General features: G+C 52.2%; 1 protein-coding gene across 14 annotated transcripts in view; it reads right to left on the bottom strand.

Annotated features, from left to right (window-relative positions):
• Positions 1 to 12,918: 12,918 nt before the first annotated feature.
• Positions 12,919 to 17,863, bottom strand: part of JADE2 (jade family PHD finger 2) — a 49,003-nt gene continuing 44,058 nt past the window's right edge. For all 14 annotated transcript variants that reach the window (XM_036898258.2, XM_036898330.2, XM_036898321.2 and 11 more), the window contains one exon: positions 12,919 to 17,555. In XM_036898258.2, the coding sequence (XP_036754153.2) occupies positions 16,747 to 17,555 (809 nt within the window). In that variant the 3' untranslated portion in view covers positions 12,919 to 16,746. The remainder of the gene's footprint in view (positions 17,556 to 17,863) is intronic.

The raw sequence follows: 17,863 nt of genomic DNA, 5'->3' as shown, positions 1-17,863 counted from the left end.
GAAGTCTCTTTAGACCCACCTCCTGTTTGGGAAACCAAACCAGACTGATTGTGGTCTGGAGAAAAGCGAGTTGACTTTCCTCCATTCCAGGGCCTTCACTTTTGAGAACTGAACAGCTGAGAGCCGCTCTTTGGGTAAAGGGCAGAACTGGAGCGCTCTAGCCCTGGTCTGGGTCCCAGAGAGGCGCAGTCGTTGGGAGCTTGTTTGTAACTAGGTGCTCCATTGCACAGGACACCATCTGACAGCTCCTGGAGGAAACCATACGGTGCTTTCTTTGCTGTCTGCCTGGCAGCTGATGGCAGGGGCACGAAGCTAGAAAACAGTCTGAGTTTTTCTCCACCCCAGCTTCTCCTCGGGACCAGGCTCAGAATCATCAGCCCTCTGGTCGTTGGGTGGCAGTTGGGCAGCAGTCGGTCTCCTGTCGGATTCTCGGGGCTTCAATCTGACTCCCTGCTGACTGGGCAGCCTTTGCCCACCATTCCATGTGCTAGAGCTGAGCTGGGCATAATAGGGGGCAGGGCCCCTCCTCACCAGGTTCTCTTTTATTCTCTCTCTCTCTCTCTCTCTCAAAGCCTTATGGAAAATCATCCATATCACAAGGTACTTAGCACTGGGCTGGGCTGGATTCAGGCTTGCCCACCTCACCTCTCTGCCTTTCTTTTCCTTCAGTCAGCCAGGCATCAGGCTTTTCCTTGACACATGCCCAGTGGGAGCTAGCACCTCAAAATGAAAAATGGACACAGATCGACCCAAGGTACCAGGGGAGGCAACAGGAAAAGGCTCCCAAACACCACTGAGGAGCTTTCTAGAAAGTGGGCACCAGAGATGAATCTTGAACAAGTACAAATGGGTCAAGTGAGGAAAGAGGATATTTCAAGGAGATGGGCCTGCAAAGACAAAGTCATGGCAGCAAAGGGCACATTGTGGTTTGGGGGCTGAGAGAGCTGTCCCAGAGAGGACTGTGGAGAATGTGGCAGAAGGAGGCAAGCCAGAGCGTGAGACCCAAACAGAGGAGGCAGCAGGAGGGCAGGGCTGCCCTTTTCCCGTCTTTCAACCTGTTTCTCACCTGTAATGAGAGGGTTATTTCTAACACCGATTCCCAGCCAACCTTTTATGACGGATGACTACAATTCCCAACCCAAGGTAGGAGCAAGTGATCCGCCAGGGTAGTCTGCTCATGGGGCCATCAAGTCAGGGTCAGGACCTGCTGCGTGAAGGCGGGACCATCTGGATGGACGTGGGCCCTCTAGAAATGCTGCACTGACCACCAAGCTTGCACATCAGAACCTGTGGCGCTCACAGCAGGGAAGATACTGGTTTGAGGTGAAACTAAAACAAGCTGAGGCTGTTGCACCAGCAGGTATTGCCACTTACAAAACACCTGACTGAAGGCTGACACTGGGGTGCTGCTGGGAGAGGGGGAGCTGAGCCTGCACCTGTCACCTCTCTGAGCTCTCTGCAAAACTCTTACCTGGGGTGGCTTTTCCTGAACACTGGGGAGGGGGCTGTGGTCCCATCTGTCAATCAGAAGAAAGGTGGTGGAAGTGGAGAGATACCCGGCATCCTGAGGCCCTAGGAGAGGCCTGAGCTGGAAAATCAGGTGGGCAGCTATCATAACTCATCAAATTGCCCAAGGCTGCCCAGTGAACATTGGACTGGACTTGATCTTTGGCTCAGGAGATCCTATGAACAGGTTTCAAAGAGACAATTACAGTTCAATTTAAGGCAGACGTTTTTAATAAGGATGGCTTAGCACTGGGTGGCTTTTAAAATGACAGGCTCTCTGTCACTAGAATTCAGAGGCTGTCTCAGAGAAGGTGGCAGGGCAAGACGAGCTCTTATGTGCCCATGAGACAGGGATCATGGGTGTAGTCAGAGTAGGGTGAGGGCCTCTGGAGAAAGCAGGGCAGGACATTTGCAGTCAGAGCAATGTAACTACATGCAAGGAAACCCCCTACCAAAACTCTGTGTTAAACATTCAGCTCTAGAGTCATTCTTCAGTAAGATTAGTTAATAGTCCCCAGATAAAGAAGAGTAGCACATGTTTTTATTATGCTAATCATTTGTAATCATGTGTAAGATTCACACTTTAGCTTGCTAAAAGGCCCAGGCCTATGTGCTGTCTTCCCTCCTTCAGATCTGATGAGGTGATTTTGCAAACTGGGCAACTACTTTAGCATGCAGACCCAGCTGTAAACAACATAGTAACAGGCAGGAAGGATTCCACCTTAAAGATAAGATTGCATTTTAACACCCAGGAAGTTTAAGAGGTAAGATTCTTAACTTACTCTTTAGCAAACAGACAATAACTCAGCCCACCTTGGAGCCCTTGTTTGATATGCTCCCTGACCAAGATGCCAGTATCCCAGGGAAAAATCAAAGCAGGAAATTCCTTATGTTAATTCTAAGTACTCAGGGATCACTTATTAAATCCACACCCCTAAGACTTTTTTCATGTTCCCCCAAATCCTCAACTGCCTATAAAACCCCTAGACAATGCACCACTATGGGCTCCCTAGTCCCCTCCTGGCGTGAGTCAGGAGCTCTGTCATCTCACTGTATCTCTAAATAAAAGCCTCTCCCTGGCTTTCCTGCGTTGGGTGTTTGCTAAGTTCATTCTTACACTCCGCAAACAAGAACCCCGGCATCATCCGCACCCCCAACACTGAGGTCCTGTCCTAGATGCAGGTCCTCAGAGGAGGGCCGATCAGGAACCAGGATTAATGGTGCAGGTTGGTGCCAGTCCCAAACCCTTCCTTCATTAGAGGTGTTCCTGGAGGGAAGAGGGGTCCCTACGATTTTCTCATCCCCTCTGATTCCTGATGCCTCTCCAGGGCATGCTGCTCCCTCTTTGATATTAAGGCATTTGTGAGTCTTATATTGGATGAGGCAACAATCAGCCCTGCCCACCAGACCTTGCCAAGCCTCCTGGTTGTCATTCTCTAGGCTAATGGGTGTGAGTATTACAGCTGACATATGGGAAGCCAGGCTTTGAATACCAAGCACCTGTGCGATATAATGAGTCATAAGAAATACATTTGGTCATTCATATGACTTGGTCTTCATCCCCAGTTCCTGAAAACACTGCAGTCTTAAAGGTGAAACAGGTGTTTTATCATGTTAATGAGAGACTTTTGGCAGAGATTGGAGGCTGAATCAGCCAATTTCCAGTGATTTAGTCAATCATGACTATGCAACAAAGCCCTCACAAAAACCCCTGAGAAGAGCTCTTTGCTGGCTCTCTTTCTGGGCTCTGCTCTGCTGGCTTGGATCCTGCTTCCTGGTTGGAGAGAGTGTCTGTGCTTGGGGAACCAGAACGCCTCCACGCGCCACTGAGTCAGGCCCCAAGCTCCACAAGGACAGAAGCTGCTTTACTTGGGACCTTGCCCTATGTCTCTCTTCATCTGGCTGTTAACTTGTATCTTTTATTAAATTTGTACACGCAAGTATTTTCCTGAGTTCTGTGAGCCACTCTAGCAAATTAATTGAACCTAGCGGGGAGGTCGTGGGAACCTCCAAACTGGAGCCAGTAGGTCAGAAGCTTGGGGCTTGTGACCAGTGTCTGGGTTGGTGGGGGAGGGCGGTCTCCTAGGACTGTTAGGCAGGAAAATAGATACGAGTGGGGTGGAAAGAAAGAAGCCAGGAAAGTCCACTAAAAAGACCCAGAGTTATCAAAGCTCAAAAAGCCAGGTGCAACTTGGCTTGGAACGTTTGAATATTCCCCAGATAAAGGAGGGCACCTCAGCATCGCCCACGTCTTTATTGTGTTAATCATGCAGGCCCAGCTTATTTTTTTAACTTTACCTATATGCTGTTTTGTTTTCTCCTTCGGCCCTAATCAAGTAGTTTTCAATCTGGGCAATTAATAATGGCAAGCAAGCCCAGCCGTAAACAACATAGTAAAAGGCAGGAAGGATTCCGTCTTACAAATAAGATTGCATTTTAATACCCAGGAAGTTAAGAAGTAAGATTCTTAATTTACTCTTTAGCAAACAGACCATAACTCAGCCCATCTTGGGGGCTGGGCAGGCAGTCTTGTTTGATCTGCTCCCAGATCAAGATGCCAGTGTCCCAGGGAGAAATCAGAGCAGGAAGTTCCTTGTGTTAAGTTAATTCTAAGTATTCAAAGAGCACTTAACAAGTCTGCACCCCGAGCCCTTAGTCACATTCCTGAGGAATCCTTAAAAGGGGGAACCCCCAACCTTTCGGGGTGCTCCTCTCTCTGAGGTCGCCCATGCTTTCTAAGTGTGTAACCTTTTAATCTTAAACTTTCTCTCTCCAAACTTTCAGGGCGCCTCTCCTTGCTGAGGTGGCCTGTACTTTTTCTCTAAGTAACTTTAAAAAAACTTATACGTTGCTCTGCTACTGTGTCTCTGCCCTTCAAGTCTTTGTTGCTGCAGCAGCAAGGACCGAGGAAAAGACACAATGCTCCCCCAACAGGATGGAGCCCTTACCCTGGGAATCTGGTGCTGTGTCTAGGCAGATAGCATCAGAATTGAGTTCTCGGACCCCTGCTGGTGTTGGAGAACTGCCTGGTGAAGCATGTGTGGGAAGACTCCCTCCCACATACTTACACACATTGGAGTTGGGTCCTGGTACCCGAATGAAGTTATACTACTATTACTGCTGTGTCTAATATTGTTATTATTATACATATACATAGGGAAAAAATACGCCATTGCATTTGTTGTTGGACGAGTGGGAATGTCAACCTGTTACCAGAACTTGCTGCCCAGAGCCCCAAAATAGCGTTTCAGAGTATCCACATGGGAAGGTTTGCTTTGCTGAGTCACCTTTCTCCCTTGGCTTCTCCCGCAGACCTTGGCTGCTCTTCTGAGTTTCCTATGGCTCACAACATTCAGTCACTAGCCATGGAACATTCCTTCTTTGTAAAAGGGGATGGGTGGGTGTAAGTCCAGAGAGAGGAAATCCCGGGGCAAAATACCTCTAAAGCTGAAATCAGTCAAAGGGAGAAATAAAGTTTAAAATCCATTTATCACTTACAAACTGCAGTCTGGGTCCTTCTCTGTTTCCTGCTCCAGCAGAAGCAAAACTGGCCCTTCCCCTCACCTCTCAGGGACAGATAAACCCTCCTTGCCCAGGTAATTACCCATTGATATGGAGATGAACTTCTCTCCACCCCTGAGGAATGATGCAAATGCCCTAAAGCCATACTTCCTTCCGCCTCTGAGTGCCTATTGATATGCAGATGCACTAAAGCCAGGCGAGATACTTGGGAAATATTACAATTTTACCCACAGGCCACCCCTCCAGAGATCTTGCCTTACAATCTACTCATTCCCCCTTTTCTGACCAAACTAATGATACACAGTAGCAACAGCAATAAAATGATAATCCTCAAGCCAGAGGATTCAGCCTATGCAGATTAAGTAAATGTACTTTACAACACAATCTCTCACTAAGCACAAAATATGTTCAATACACTAACACACTATTATTATTACTTGCTATACTTGTTTACTTATTCCGAGCAACCATGCTAGATTACTCACAAAACTTTTACTGAACATTAGACAAAGTCAGGCCTCTTTTTAAGCATTTTTTCTTGACAACAGCAATAAAATCATAATTCTCAAACCAGAGGATTCAGCTAGGTTCAAAGTCCCATGCAGATTAAGTTCAAAGCTCATCCATTTCAGCCATCACGTGGCAGATGCAGTGAGGGGCCACATCCAGGCCACAAGGACTGTAGAAGCAAATAACCGTGATCTTTGGGGGCCTCTTTGTTGTTACTCCAGGAATACATAGGAGGCCAGCTTCCAGGCCTTCTCCCCAAGGCACAGAAGGGCCAGCCATTGCTGGTCCATGTGTCAAAATGTCCAGGGCCAGGTCCATTCAACAGTGTCTCCAGGGCTTAATGCAGTTGGGGCTGGCATCAGGGTATTGCTCTGCTGGCCGTATCCTGACTTCAATAACTCTTCTTTGGTTGCACATACAGTTGTACAGGAGAGGCAGCAAGATGTGTGAGCATATCCACAGGGCTCAAAGCTCTTTATGTGGCTTCTGATTCAAATGCCACAGCACTGTCCATAGGCGAACTGACCAACCCTGTAGACTATTGGTCTAAGACTTCAGGCCAGATTTCAACAAATGGTTGTACCTCTATCATGCCTGCCCCGGTAGGATTATATGGTACATGCAATTTCCACTTTATTCCTAATTGTTGCACCCATTCTTGTAATGCATGTCCAGTGAAGTGGGTGCCTTGATCTCTCTCAATCACCTGCGGCCAGCCATAGGCTGCAAAGAGATGCTCCAGACCCCTCTTGGTGGTTTGCTGATCTGCACGATGTGCAGGAAAAGCAACCAATAGCCCAGTAGCTGGGTCCACACAACTAATGGCATACCGATATCCTTCTGATATGGAAAGAGGCCCAATATAGTCTATTTGCCACCTGACAAGGTGTATTGGCCCCCTTACTATTGTCCCATGTTGCTGTGGGACTTGGTGCAAGTCCCTCTTAGAGCACACAAGGCACTCCTTCCGGGTTCTGCTCACTTCTTCAAAGGTCAATGGCAAGCCCCACCAATGGGCTACAGCCCACATTGTCTTTTGCCCCACATGCAACAAACGCTGGTGTAGCCATTGGGCCACATAAGAGGCAGGCTTTCCTTCTAGCCAGTGCACCTGGGCCAGTGTGTCTGCTTCATCATTTCCTGGGGATGCCAAAGGCAAATGGCCAATCACATGATATACAGTAACAGTCTTAGTCTTTGGCCAGTGTAGGTGTCTGTGCCACGCCACTCTGTGGCCTTTGGGTCCAGTCTCGCATCCACCCTGCGATGGTATAGGTGGTTCTTGGTTGGAGCTGTTTCGGCGATGGGCTCTGTAGCCAGCAAGGCGTAGTACTCAGCAGCCAGTTGCTTCTCTATCAAGGTGTACCGCACCTCTGCTCCTTTCCATAGTTGTGACCAGAATCCAACAGGTTGGTGTGTCCGTTCAAGCCGCTGCGAAAGACCCCATCCATAACCATCTTCAGTTACATGAACATCTAGTTCGCAGGGCCTTGATGAGTCCATTACACTCAAGGCCTGTACGGCCTTGACTGCCCGCTTGGCAGCAGTAAAAGCAGCTGCCCGTGTCTCATCCCAGTCCCACATGATGCCCTTTTGTACCAACCGGTATAAGGGCTTCAGAATTTGCCAAGTGAGGGATAAACACTCTCCAGCAGACCAAAAGACACAAAAACTCTTGTAATACTGCCACAGTGGTAGGGGTGTGGAAAGCCTGGACCTTCTCTATGGCTGCCTCAGGAACAACTTTAGCTTTACCTTACCAGACAACCCACAAGAATTTCACAGACAAACCAGGTCCCTGAACCTTGGTGCTGTTCACAGCCCATCCTTTTTCCTGTAGATGTTGCAGCAGTCTAGGAACTGCCCCTTCTAGATCTGCAAGAGAATCAGATGTGAGCATATCATCAATGTAGTGATACAACCACACCATTTGAGGTTTCTTACATGTGGCCAAGTCCCGGGCTTTAAGTCTGTGACAGATGGTGGGACTGTGGAGATATGCCTGTGGAAGGACAGTGAATGTCCACTGCTGGCCTTCCCACATGAAGGCAAACTGTTCCTGGCTTTCCTGTGCTATGTCAATAGAGAAGAAAGCATTAGCAAGGTCTACTACATATGTTCCCAGCTCATGGCTGAGGGTGCCCAGAATGTCTGCTATAGAGGGGACAGCAGCACGCAAAGGGGATGTGACTTTATTCAATCCCCTGTAGTCCACGGTCATATGCCAGGAGCCATCTGGCTTTCTCACTGGCCACACTGGGGATTAAAAGGACTATGAGTGGACTTTATGCTGCCCACCCTCTCCAACTCCTGTAGAGTTTCTCCAATTTCCTCGTGCCCCCCAGGCAATTTATTCTGCTTAGTATTTGTCACTGACTGAGGTACAGGCAGAGCTACAGGTGGGTGGTTAGCAGGTTCCCTCAGAACTGCCTTTACCACACGTACCCTTTGTCTTAACTAACATGCAGTGTCTGTAACCACAGGCCCTGCAGGATACCTACCCCCAAAATATATTCAGGGATGGGAGAAATGTACATGGTGTACTCCTTCTGGGGGAAACACCCCATCCCCAATGAGACTTTGGCTTTCCTCACTCTAACTGCCTTACCCCCATGGCCGTCTATCACAGCAGGGGTCCTGGGAAAACGCTCAGGGTTGCCATGAATCAGAGAACACACAGCTCCTGTGTCCACCAGCACCAGGACACGTACATTCACAGGGGACCAGTGAATTGCTAATTCTACATGTGGCCTCTGGTCCCCACCATGTCTCCCAAGGTGGGGAATTTGACACCCCCTCAGTCAAACCGCGATGCCCAATCATCCTCCTGTGGGGGTGAGGCCTCAGGCGAATCCTGAGTACTGTTTCCCAGGAAGTTTTGCAGGGACGTAGGGCAGACATGAGGCCTTGACTCGGGTTTCCATGTCCTGGACCTCAGCGGCTGGAACTGCTGCTCTGGCTTTAATTGGTGCCACAGTTCTACCAAGACTCTACTGAGCTGTCCATCAAGTTTTTCTTTCACTACCCAACATTTATCGAATCAGCCCACATCTGGGTCCTCGAGACCTTCATGGGCAGGGCCTTTTGCACCTCTCCTTTCAGTCGCGGCCTGTACTTCCCTCTGTGCCCTTACTGTTTCAACCTCCCCCAGATTTGCTAAAGTACAAGTAGCCTCACTTACGGGGTGCCCTATGTTGGGGGCAAGAGTAGTCACCAGGGACCCAAAGAGATGTGGGAGCTGAATGGAGGACCAGATTTCTCATTCCTACAGTGAACACCTACCTCCTCATCAGGGCCCTGGGGGTCCATATTACAGATGATATTTTTCATACCCAATTCCAACAGTACCTGTTGGAGCTCTGCATACTTTTGCAAACTCCTGGGTAAATATGGTAAATCACCCTGATTAGGCCAAACTACCCTGGTGGCAGCTGTCAGCCATTCCAGGAGTGTCTGCTTCCTTGAGGTGTGACAGGCATTCTGCAACTGCTGCCAGAGGGAAAGGTGAGTCGTCAGGGAAGCCATTCTACTCATCTCAGTACCTGACATAACAATGTTTTCCACCCCCATATCCCAGAGAAGTAAAAGCCATGTAGGCAGAGATTCCGATAGCTTCTGCCTATACTGGATGCTCATATCCACCAGCTCATCCTGGTTATAGGGACGGAGCATGGAGTGCTCCACAGCCTGGGGAGGGGGCGGCTCCTCCCGCTGAGGAGCCTGCAGTTATTTTGTTTTTATTTTCTTAATTTCAGCCGGGTGGGCCTTTAAATCAGGAGAGGATGAGTGGCCTCGGTAGTAGATCAGCCCATGACCCCACCTTCTCTTCTTCTCCCCGCCAGCTCCTCCTCCATCTCCGGGGATGAAGATACCACTCTTTCCTCCCCCGACCCCACGACCTCCTGCAATGTGGCTTTTCCAGCTGCCCCCCTCCTCACGGCAGCTAAGGAGTCCTCTAGGAGCGTGACCTGCCTTTTCAGTAACTCTCTTCCTTAACCCTCTCGATAATTCGCTCTTTCTCTTTCTCCTGTATAACATTTCCCACTATCTCAATGAAAAGAAACCCTACAATGCCAGCTGCTACATGGCCCCCTAGGGTCTCCAGGCAGTCTTCCAACTCACAGAGGACTAATTCTGCAGCTTCTGGTGTTTTCACCCTTCCCCAGTTCTCGGGAAGGCCCCACCCTCCTAGGAGGTACTTTACCCTAGACCAGTTCCCCACTAGGGGCTCCCAAATTGGAAGCCCCACAGCTGGGGGGATAATAACCATTGAAGCTATACCCTCTGCCACTGCATCCACTGGGGCCTCGCCTCCATCCACAGGGGGGGGTTCCAGGCATCTCCCCACCATCTCTAGGGGCAGCCCTCCCATAGGTCGCACCCATTTAGACAGATTTTGGGTTCAGAGGTCCTGCCGACTAACGCCAGATGTAACTCTGGGGAGAGGAAATCCCAGGGCAAAATACCTCTAAAACCGAAATCAAAGTGAGAAATAAAGTTTAAAACCCATTTATTGCTTACAAACTGCAGTCCGGGCCGTGTTTCTCTCCTACTCAGGCAGAAGCAAAAAAAAGATCTCCCCCTAATCTCTCAGGTTCAGATAAGCCCTCCCCAGTTGCCCAGGTAATTATCCATTAATATGGAGATGAGTTATCTTTATCCACCCCTGAGGAATGCCTGTTGATATGCAAATGCACTAAAGCCAGGTGCTATATTCTGGATATCTTACAATTTTACCTACACTGCCTGAGCCCCAAAAGGTGCCTTAAAATCCTTATTTCATGATCTCATCTTTTATCAAGTAACCCCCAAATTGTGATCATGTCCCTCATGTCCCTCTGCCTGAGTATCTCATCAGGGGAGTTAAGAGGGGGTGGCTGGGGCAGATACACACAGGGACAGCTGTAGGTTCGGCCCTCACAGCGTGAAGGAGCTGGCCCCAACGGGTGCCCTCAGGAGCCTGGCCACATGAGGCTGAAGTGTGGGGCTCTCTTTTGAGACCACTTTGAGTGACCTGCAATTCCTGGCAGGGCTGACAGTGCCTCTGAGTCTTGAAACCATCACAAGAGAGGGTGTCTTTGCTACTTCCCATGGCAGCTCTGGGCACGGACAGAGGTGCAGTAGAGGGACTGAGGCCAGCTCTGGGAGCGTAGTGTGCTCCCTCTCCAAACCACAGCTGACTTCCTTTCTTTGGTGTCTTTAAGAAAGCAGGGCCTGGTGGGCCTCCCTGGCTTACACACTCCACCCAGGGTGGGCGTGCACCGGCTTCCACCAACGCCTTATGCTCCCAGGAGTCCAGTTTGTGCCTTGACTGCCTCCCTGTTCCTCAAGGCTGATAGGATCTTTCTCTGAGGCGCTGGAAAAGGGCCATGGGGAGGAAGGTGCTGGTGGGGAGGGGACAAGGGTCTGGAATTCTGTGACTGGGGCATGCAGGGTTGGCCCTGGTCCTGTAGGCCTGAGGACCTGGAGCTGGAGGCATCTGGGCTGGGCCCCTGCCGGCAGCAGATGGCGCCCCAGGCCCTACCTTGCAGGAGCTCAGAGAGCAAGAGAAGTTGAGGGTGAGGAGCCCTCCCTCCCCGCCAACTTCACACTCCCTGCAGTGCAGCCCAAGTGAGGAATTGCACTGTTGTGGGATTGTCTGGCTAGTCGGTCTCCCACACCAGCCTGGCAAGGTTACATGGTCATCCTAGCATCCTGAGGAACCCACAGCAGATGCTGAGTCAGTGCAGGCCTGACCACAGGGTGAACCAGTAGACACGCCCCTCCTGGGAGGTGCTGGGAGAGTGCCGGCCCTGCAGGGGAAGCTGCCGCCTGGTCGGCCCACGTCCTGTCCTCATGGGCGGGACTGCAACGGAAACCGGTCAGATGTGAGACCCCTGCCCTAAAGCAGTCATGTGGACTTCAGTGGTGCAGAGAGGGTCCCAGAGGGAACGGGGCTGGGCAGTGGGGCCAGGCCTGGTCCTCAGCCTCCTGCCTTCTCCCGAGGAGGGGGGCTGATGGTTCGTCGTGGCTGTCTCTCACTCCGCACAACCTGGGTCAATCCGAGGCAAACAGGGCCCAGCTGATGGTCTCCAACGGTGGGTAGCCAGCCACACGGATGTTGAGCTGAATTATGGCTAGTTGGAACTGAGATGTGCCGTCAGTATAAACACACATTGGATTGCAAAGACTTAGTACATGAAAAGAATGTAAAATAACTCAATAATTATTTCATGTCCATTACATCTTTAAGTAATCATATTTTGGATATGCTGTTAAATAAAATTGTAAGTCGTTTTTCTTGTTTCTTTTTACTTTTGAAAAGCATGGCTACAAGAATTCCCTATGTGGCTTGCGCTGTATTTCTACTGAACATTGTTGCTTCCAACGCACAGGTGCCTTGACCTTTCTTGCCCCTTTATCAGCTGGGGCAGGTGTCAGGTGTGGGGCTTGCCGTAGGGCCTCTGCGGCCAAGGGGGCTGGTGTTGAGCAGTGGGAGGAGGGAGAGGCTGGGGTGCTGGCAGAGAGCAGACAGTCCCAGCGCACAGCTAGGTGGGCTACCTCCACAAAACCTGTTTTATTTCCAGAGCCTTTTACATTCTGGAGCCCCAGAACCTTGGATATCCCCTTGTCCTATCAGTGAGAGAATGCGGCGATTCTCTGTGGTAAGTCAGCAGCTCCAGAAGCTAGACTCCTTGAGTCACACAGCCTCCCCTTGGGCTCTCCGAGGAAATTCAAGACCCCTCCAGGCACAGCTTGACTCATCCGTGTACAGGCTTTGTCTTCTACCTCATTGCCCCTCCCTTCTACCCAGCTCCCCTCAGGCAAGCAACTGGTTATACTCCTCACTTACTCACTCCATTGCCCGGAAACTCTAGGGGGCAGGGTCCTGGTGACATGTAGGGAACACAACCCACCACACCAGCAGAACAAGGTGGAAGGCCAGTAGATTCATTGTTGAATGAGTGAGTACATGGATGGTATCACTTCCTCAGAGAAACCCCTCCTCAAGGCCCCCCATGGACAGGGCAGCCCAGGCCTCCCTGACTCCCCACTCCCTCACTGGAGTAGGTGCTCGGGAATAACGAGTGAAAAACAAACCCGGGTAGAAATCTTCCCTGATGCAGGGACAAATGAAGTTCCCTCGCAAGCCTTCTCTTGGCGCCGAAGTTCACCTCTTCCCAGGGGGTGTGGCTTTGGGTATACCCCTCATCCACTCTGAATCCCAGGGTGTGACAATAGTGAGGAGCACATGAAACACTGCCGTAAAGCACAGCCCGTTGCCTACTGAGCAGTCACTGTGACCATCCTCGGGATACCCAGAGACATGCGCCACTTCATGAGCCCACTGTCAGGTGTGGACTCCCTACCCCCAATGCAACAGAGCCTCACACCAGCCAGCACAGAAAACATTGCTTTATTAACTGCGTTTGCCAACACACAAGGAGTGCAAAGGGGGCCTTAAGACACAGGCCCTTGGGGGGGCCTGGGTCTGGAAACCCGCATGAGTGAGCAGGACAGGGTAAGACTGGGAGCTACGCAGCAGTGGCAACACAGAACCATGCAGGGCGCGGCGGGCACCGGCCACACCAGGGCGGCCATACATTCTATTGCTCGGTAGGGTAGCAAACACGGACGATGTACAAAAAGGAGAAATAGGTCTTTGCGTTAATGAAAAATACATTTTTTCTCTACAAAGGAATCTTTTCTAATACAAGAAAATAAATATTGCAACATAAGCCAAAAATAATTTAAAATTGCTCTTTTCAATATATTTTCAATATTTCTCTTGTATATTAACAAATGGCACATCACTTTCTTTGAAACAAAGACAGAAGGTGTCTCCTCCTGTGACATTCATATCATCCCCACCCCCCGAGCCGACTGGAGCAGTGTTGTGCATCTGAGGTACAAGGTGGCAGGAAGCGCGTTAAGAACAACCTGAAGTCCCAGACTCCAGCCCTGGCTCTTTGGCCAAAGTGGCCAGCTGGGCCGGCGCATGGGAAGTGGCTTCCTCCAGGGCCTTGTTCCAGGCATCCAGACCATTCCGCTGTGGGCATGGGCAGAGGCTGGCCACATCTGGCAGTAAGCGAGGGAATGCCAAGTCCAGCTACTGCCAATGTACATTTGAATTGGGCAGTTGATCAGTGCCCTGACAGTCCTGCAGTGTGCCCACACCATGCCCCCCAACCCACATGTGCAAGGACAAAAGACACGTGCCCTGGAACACACTCACACACCCACAGTCTGTAACGCATGTCTGGAAACCTCAGTGGCTTCTCTAAGGTAAAGGAGACCCTTCCGTTGCAAATGCTCACACACTGTCACAAAGTCAGTGCTCATTTATTAAAATAAACCCTTCTACCTTCTCATTTGTTTTGAAATACACTTACGATCCATAAAAATACTTTCCTTGCATCTTACCCTTTCTCATTGTGATGAAGGGGGACATGGACTGGGAGAATGGGGGCGACGGCCAGAGGAAGTCAGAGCAGCTTCTAGCCCCCACACCCGAGGAGCGCCCGTGAGGTTCCGCCATCAGGATTCCTCCCACCAGGAGTCTGAGTTTAGGATTGCTCACAGATGTGGACAGATGTGGTTGAGTGAAAGACCTGCCTCAGCCTCTGGCCTTGAAAAGATCCTCTGCCTTCTTCCCTGCTTCCTGCCTTAACCTCAAGGGCAGCAAAATTGTCTACAGTGTGGATAGTGGGCCGGAAAAAAGTGTGAAGGGACTGTGGCTAACAGCAGATAGCACACTGGGCGGGGGGGGGTTCCTTATCCTCCTTGCAGCCTGGTGGACATCCTAGAGGTGGACAGCTGCCTGGCAGGAGAGAGAAGGGGACACTGCCAGCCAGGCTGACAGACACATGGGCCCCAGGGACAGTCCACTCAGTCCAAGAGCCAGCTGAGAAGAGTGCCAGAATTCAGAGGCCCGCCCAAAGGGTTCTGGCTGCCCTGCCTGGCCCAACTGGTCCAGACCCTGGCCAGGCCCTCAGTACTGCTCCCTGGTACTCCTCACCCCGACCTCCACACCCAGGGAGCCCAGTCTCTGTGTGGAGTGGTTGAAGGGGTCGGGGGCGAGTTCTGAGCTGTTTGCAGCACTCCGCCCCTGCCCCAGGCAGAGTTCGGTTGTTAAGCTCACCTCGGCTTCCTGTCCGGTCGGGCGGGGCAATCCGGCAGGAAGCTGTGACCCAAGGTGATCTGAAGCTCGGGGAGGGTCTGTTCAAAGGCAGTAAACAGACAACGGGGAGGGAGGCCGATGCGGCCCCTGCTACCAAGGTGGGCAGGGAGGCTCAACTCTACATGGCAGCTCACACTGTCCCAAAGCCCAGAGCCCTGGAAGCCTACCCCAGGTCCACTCCGACTGGACATACTCGTCCTACCCCCTCTGAACTGACTCGCATCGGTTTCCTGTTTTGCTAAATTCACATGCAACTGGTGTCGATGATGCCACTGTCGTACCTTTAAGATAGTTTTAGAGTCGAGAGTTGGGGTGGGGGGTCAAGCTGCTCCCCATCCCACTGATTTGCGCTTTGTGCATTTGCATGGGGGGAACCACATGGTAAAGACTTTGGCCGGGCTGGTTCCGCCATCAGGATTCCTCCCACCACGAGTCCGAGTTTAGGATTGCTCACAGCGGGTCCAGCCCAGGACCTGAAATCCGACACCTGGTTCCTGGTTCCAACGGTTCAGCAGCAGAACAGCAAGCCTCCGAGAGCTTGGGCTCGTCAGCTTGGGTGTATGCGATGAACATGTTTCTATGCTTTGTTGCTAAAGAACTCCATTAAAAACAAGTCCACGTGACAAGTTGTCAGGTCCAGGCTGTGCTGTAATATGGTCAAAATATTCTTTGGCATCCATAGAATGATTCGACTGATTCGCTGGGCTTTTGCAAGGTTCTTGTTGGAGAAGTTCTGGCTTTACCGGTGGTGGAAGTGACCCAGGAGTAATTCATAACAGAAAAAAACCGCATTTTCACTGAATTCCTTTTAGTTTGTTCCCTGAGCTATCACCCTGGGGCCACTCCACTGAAACTCTTCAGGGCAACTACCTGGGACACCTGGAGGGTGGGGTGGGAAGCTGGGTTGTGGTGGGGGCAGGGCAGGCATGGCTGGAACAGGGGTTAAGGCTTGGAGGGACAGAGGAACCAGGAACACCCAGCGAGGCTCGAAGCAGCCCTAGCAGGCCAACACTGGCCCGGCCCGGCCCCGGGATCCCACCGCCAGTTGGAAGGAGAAGTTTCCGAAAGGAAACGAGGAAAGCAGCTCATCTCTTAGCAGGACTGGGAAATTTGAAAAGGCAAACGGTCTGGTCCAGTCAGCTGTCTCAGAGTGACCAGACTTTGGCTGAGACTGGCCCCGAAGGAAGGAAGGAAGTGGGCGCCGCAGAGCGATTCTCTGCAGTGGGCGAGTCTGAGCCCCCCGCCCCCGTCTGGGCACTGGCCCTCCCTTGCAGCCCTCCGCTGGCCCTGGCAGCTGGCTGTTTGGGAGTCCCCTGAGTAGATGGCACAGCTCGGGAAGGATTCCAGTAACCCCTTCCCAGAGCCGCCGGGCTGGGCGCTGGCAGGGGTGGAGCAGCAGGGGAGTGGAGGGTCGCGGGTGGGCCTCAGATGGCGTGGGTTGATCAGGAACAGCTGTGGTTCCCTGGAACCAGTGGGCCCTCTGCGCCCCCTCAGTGCTTTCTCACATGAGCTCGTTGTGCTTTGTGACAGTGAGTAGACTCTGGCTGGGTATCACTTGTTATACTTCCTTGGGGATCAGTGGAGTGCAGCAGGACCCCCCAGGTGGACCCCAGTGGGACCTGGGGGCAAGGTGGGGTAGGCCCTGGGCCGGCCCATCTGCCAGGAAATAATGCCCAAACAACAGCCTGTGCCACCCAGTGGCAGCGGGCTCAGAAGTCCTGTGCTCTCCTTCACCTCGCCTACATTTAGCCAGGAGCCCAGCGTGTTGCATGGGCCGGGGTGGGGATGCTGCCGCGGCAGGGATGGCACTCAGGACCCATGTGGTCCTTGCGCCAGAGCCGTGGAGGGAAACCTAATGTCCTAGGCCAGCACAGAGGAAAGACAACAGTGTGGAATTCAAAACTCTCTCTATATTAAAAATAAAACCACAACAGAGTGGCAGCCTCAAGGGTCTGAGACACTCTGGCAGAGATTGGAAATGGCAGTTGTGACTGGGCTGAGGCCTTGTGGGGAAACAGGGCAGGGCCTGGGACAGGGGTACGGGTGCCTTAGGAGGCCAGCACCCCCATGCGGACCACTTCCTCAGCCCCTGCTTCCCGGGGGCCCCGCTGCACCCCACTGCCCTCAGCTTCCACGTCTGAGTCGCTCATCTCCCCATCAGAGAAGTAGCCGTCAGTCTCAGTGTCAAAGTGTAGGCTGACCTTTGGCCTCTCAGCCACAGCAGAAGGCGGTCCTGTCCCAGCATCAGGCCTGGCACCCGGCGATCTCCGAGTTCCCTTGCTCTCTCGGGGCGGCTGAAGCCGGCCCGAGGGCTTGGGGCTCGCTGTTGGGCCAGGCACTTGGACATTCGAGTCAGCAGCCGTTGGGGCTGCCTCACCAGGGGTCTCAGGGGCCAGCAGTGGGGGGCTCTCAGGGGCTGCTGGGATGGGGCAGTCCCCAGATGTAGGGCTGGACGGCAGGTGAGAAGGCGTTCGCCGTGGAGGCTTCCTGGCAGGTGGCCCCTGAATCCCTTTGCCACTGCTGGCATCCTGGCCCCAAGGCTTCTTGGGCGGTTTGTCTGGAGTTGTCCGTGGGCCGGGCCCATCCTGGGGGGGTTTCTTCTTGACAGGCAGGCGGGTGCGGCTACGGGCCTTCCGGGCAGGGTCGCCAGGGCGCAGCGAGGGGTCCCGCATGAAGCTCAGCAGTGTCTCCTCATCCTGCAGCAGCTCCTCCGACAGCAGCCCGGGAGCGGGGTCCTCACGGTGCCCGCTGTTCAGTGACCACTCGCTCATGGCCATGTTCTCCGCTGTGATCTGCACCGACTGTGCCAGCCAGCTGTTGAAGAAGGTGCCGTCGATGGGGAAAGAGGTGGACAGGCCTGGCCAAGGGGAGACAGGGGGCAGGTGAGATGCCAGCACTGTGTGTCCCACCCTCCTTCAGGAAGCCCCTTCTGACCCTTCCCCGCACACCACTGTGTACCTTCCTCCCTCCTTCCGGCTGTGCTAGACCCAGTGCCGCTAACTTGCTTTGTCCATCCCTCCTGCCACCACCACCAAAATCTTAGGTTCCATACTATATACCCCTCTCCCAACATGTCCTACTCCCAGAACTGGCTTCATAATCTGTGGGGTGGAGTACAAAGTGAAAATGTGGGCTCCCTGTTCAAAGCTCATGAAGAATTTCAAG

This window comes from Manis pentadactyla, chromosome 13 (assembly GCF_030020395.1).
Source record: "Manis pentadactyla isolate mManPen7 chromosome 13, mManPen7.hap1, whole genome shotgun sequence".
Classification (NCBI taxonomy): Eukaryota; Metazoa; Chordata; class Mammalia; order Pholidota; family Manidae; genus Manis; species Manis pentadactyla.
This window is presented reverse-complemented; position numbering and strand designations above follow the sequence as displayed.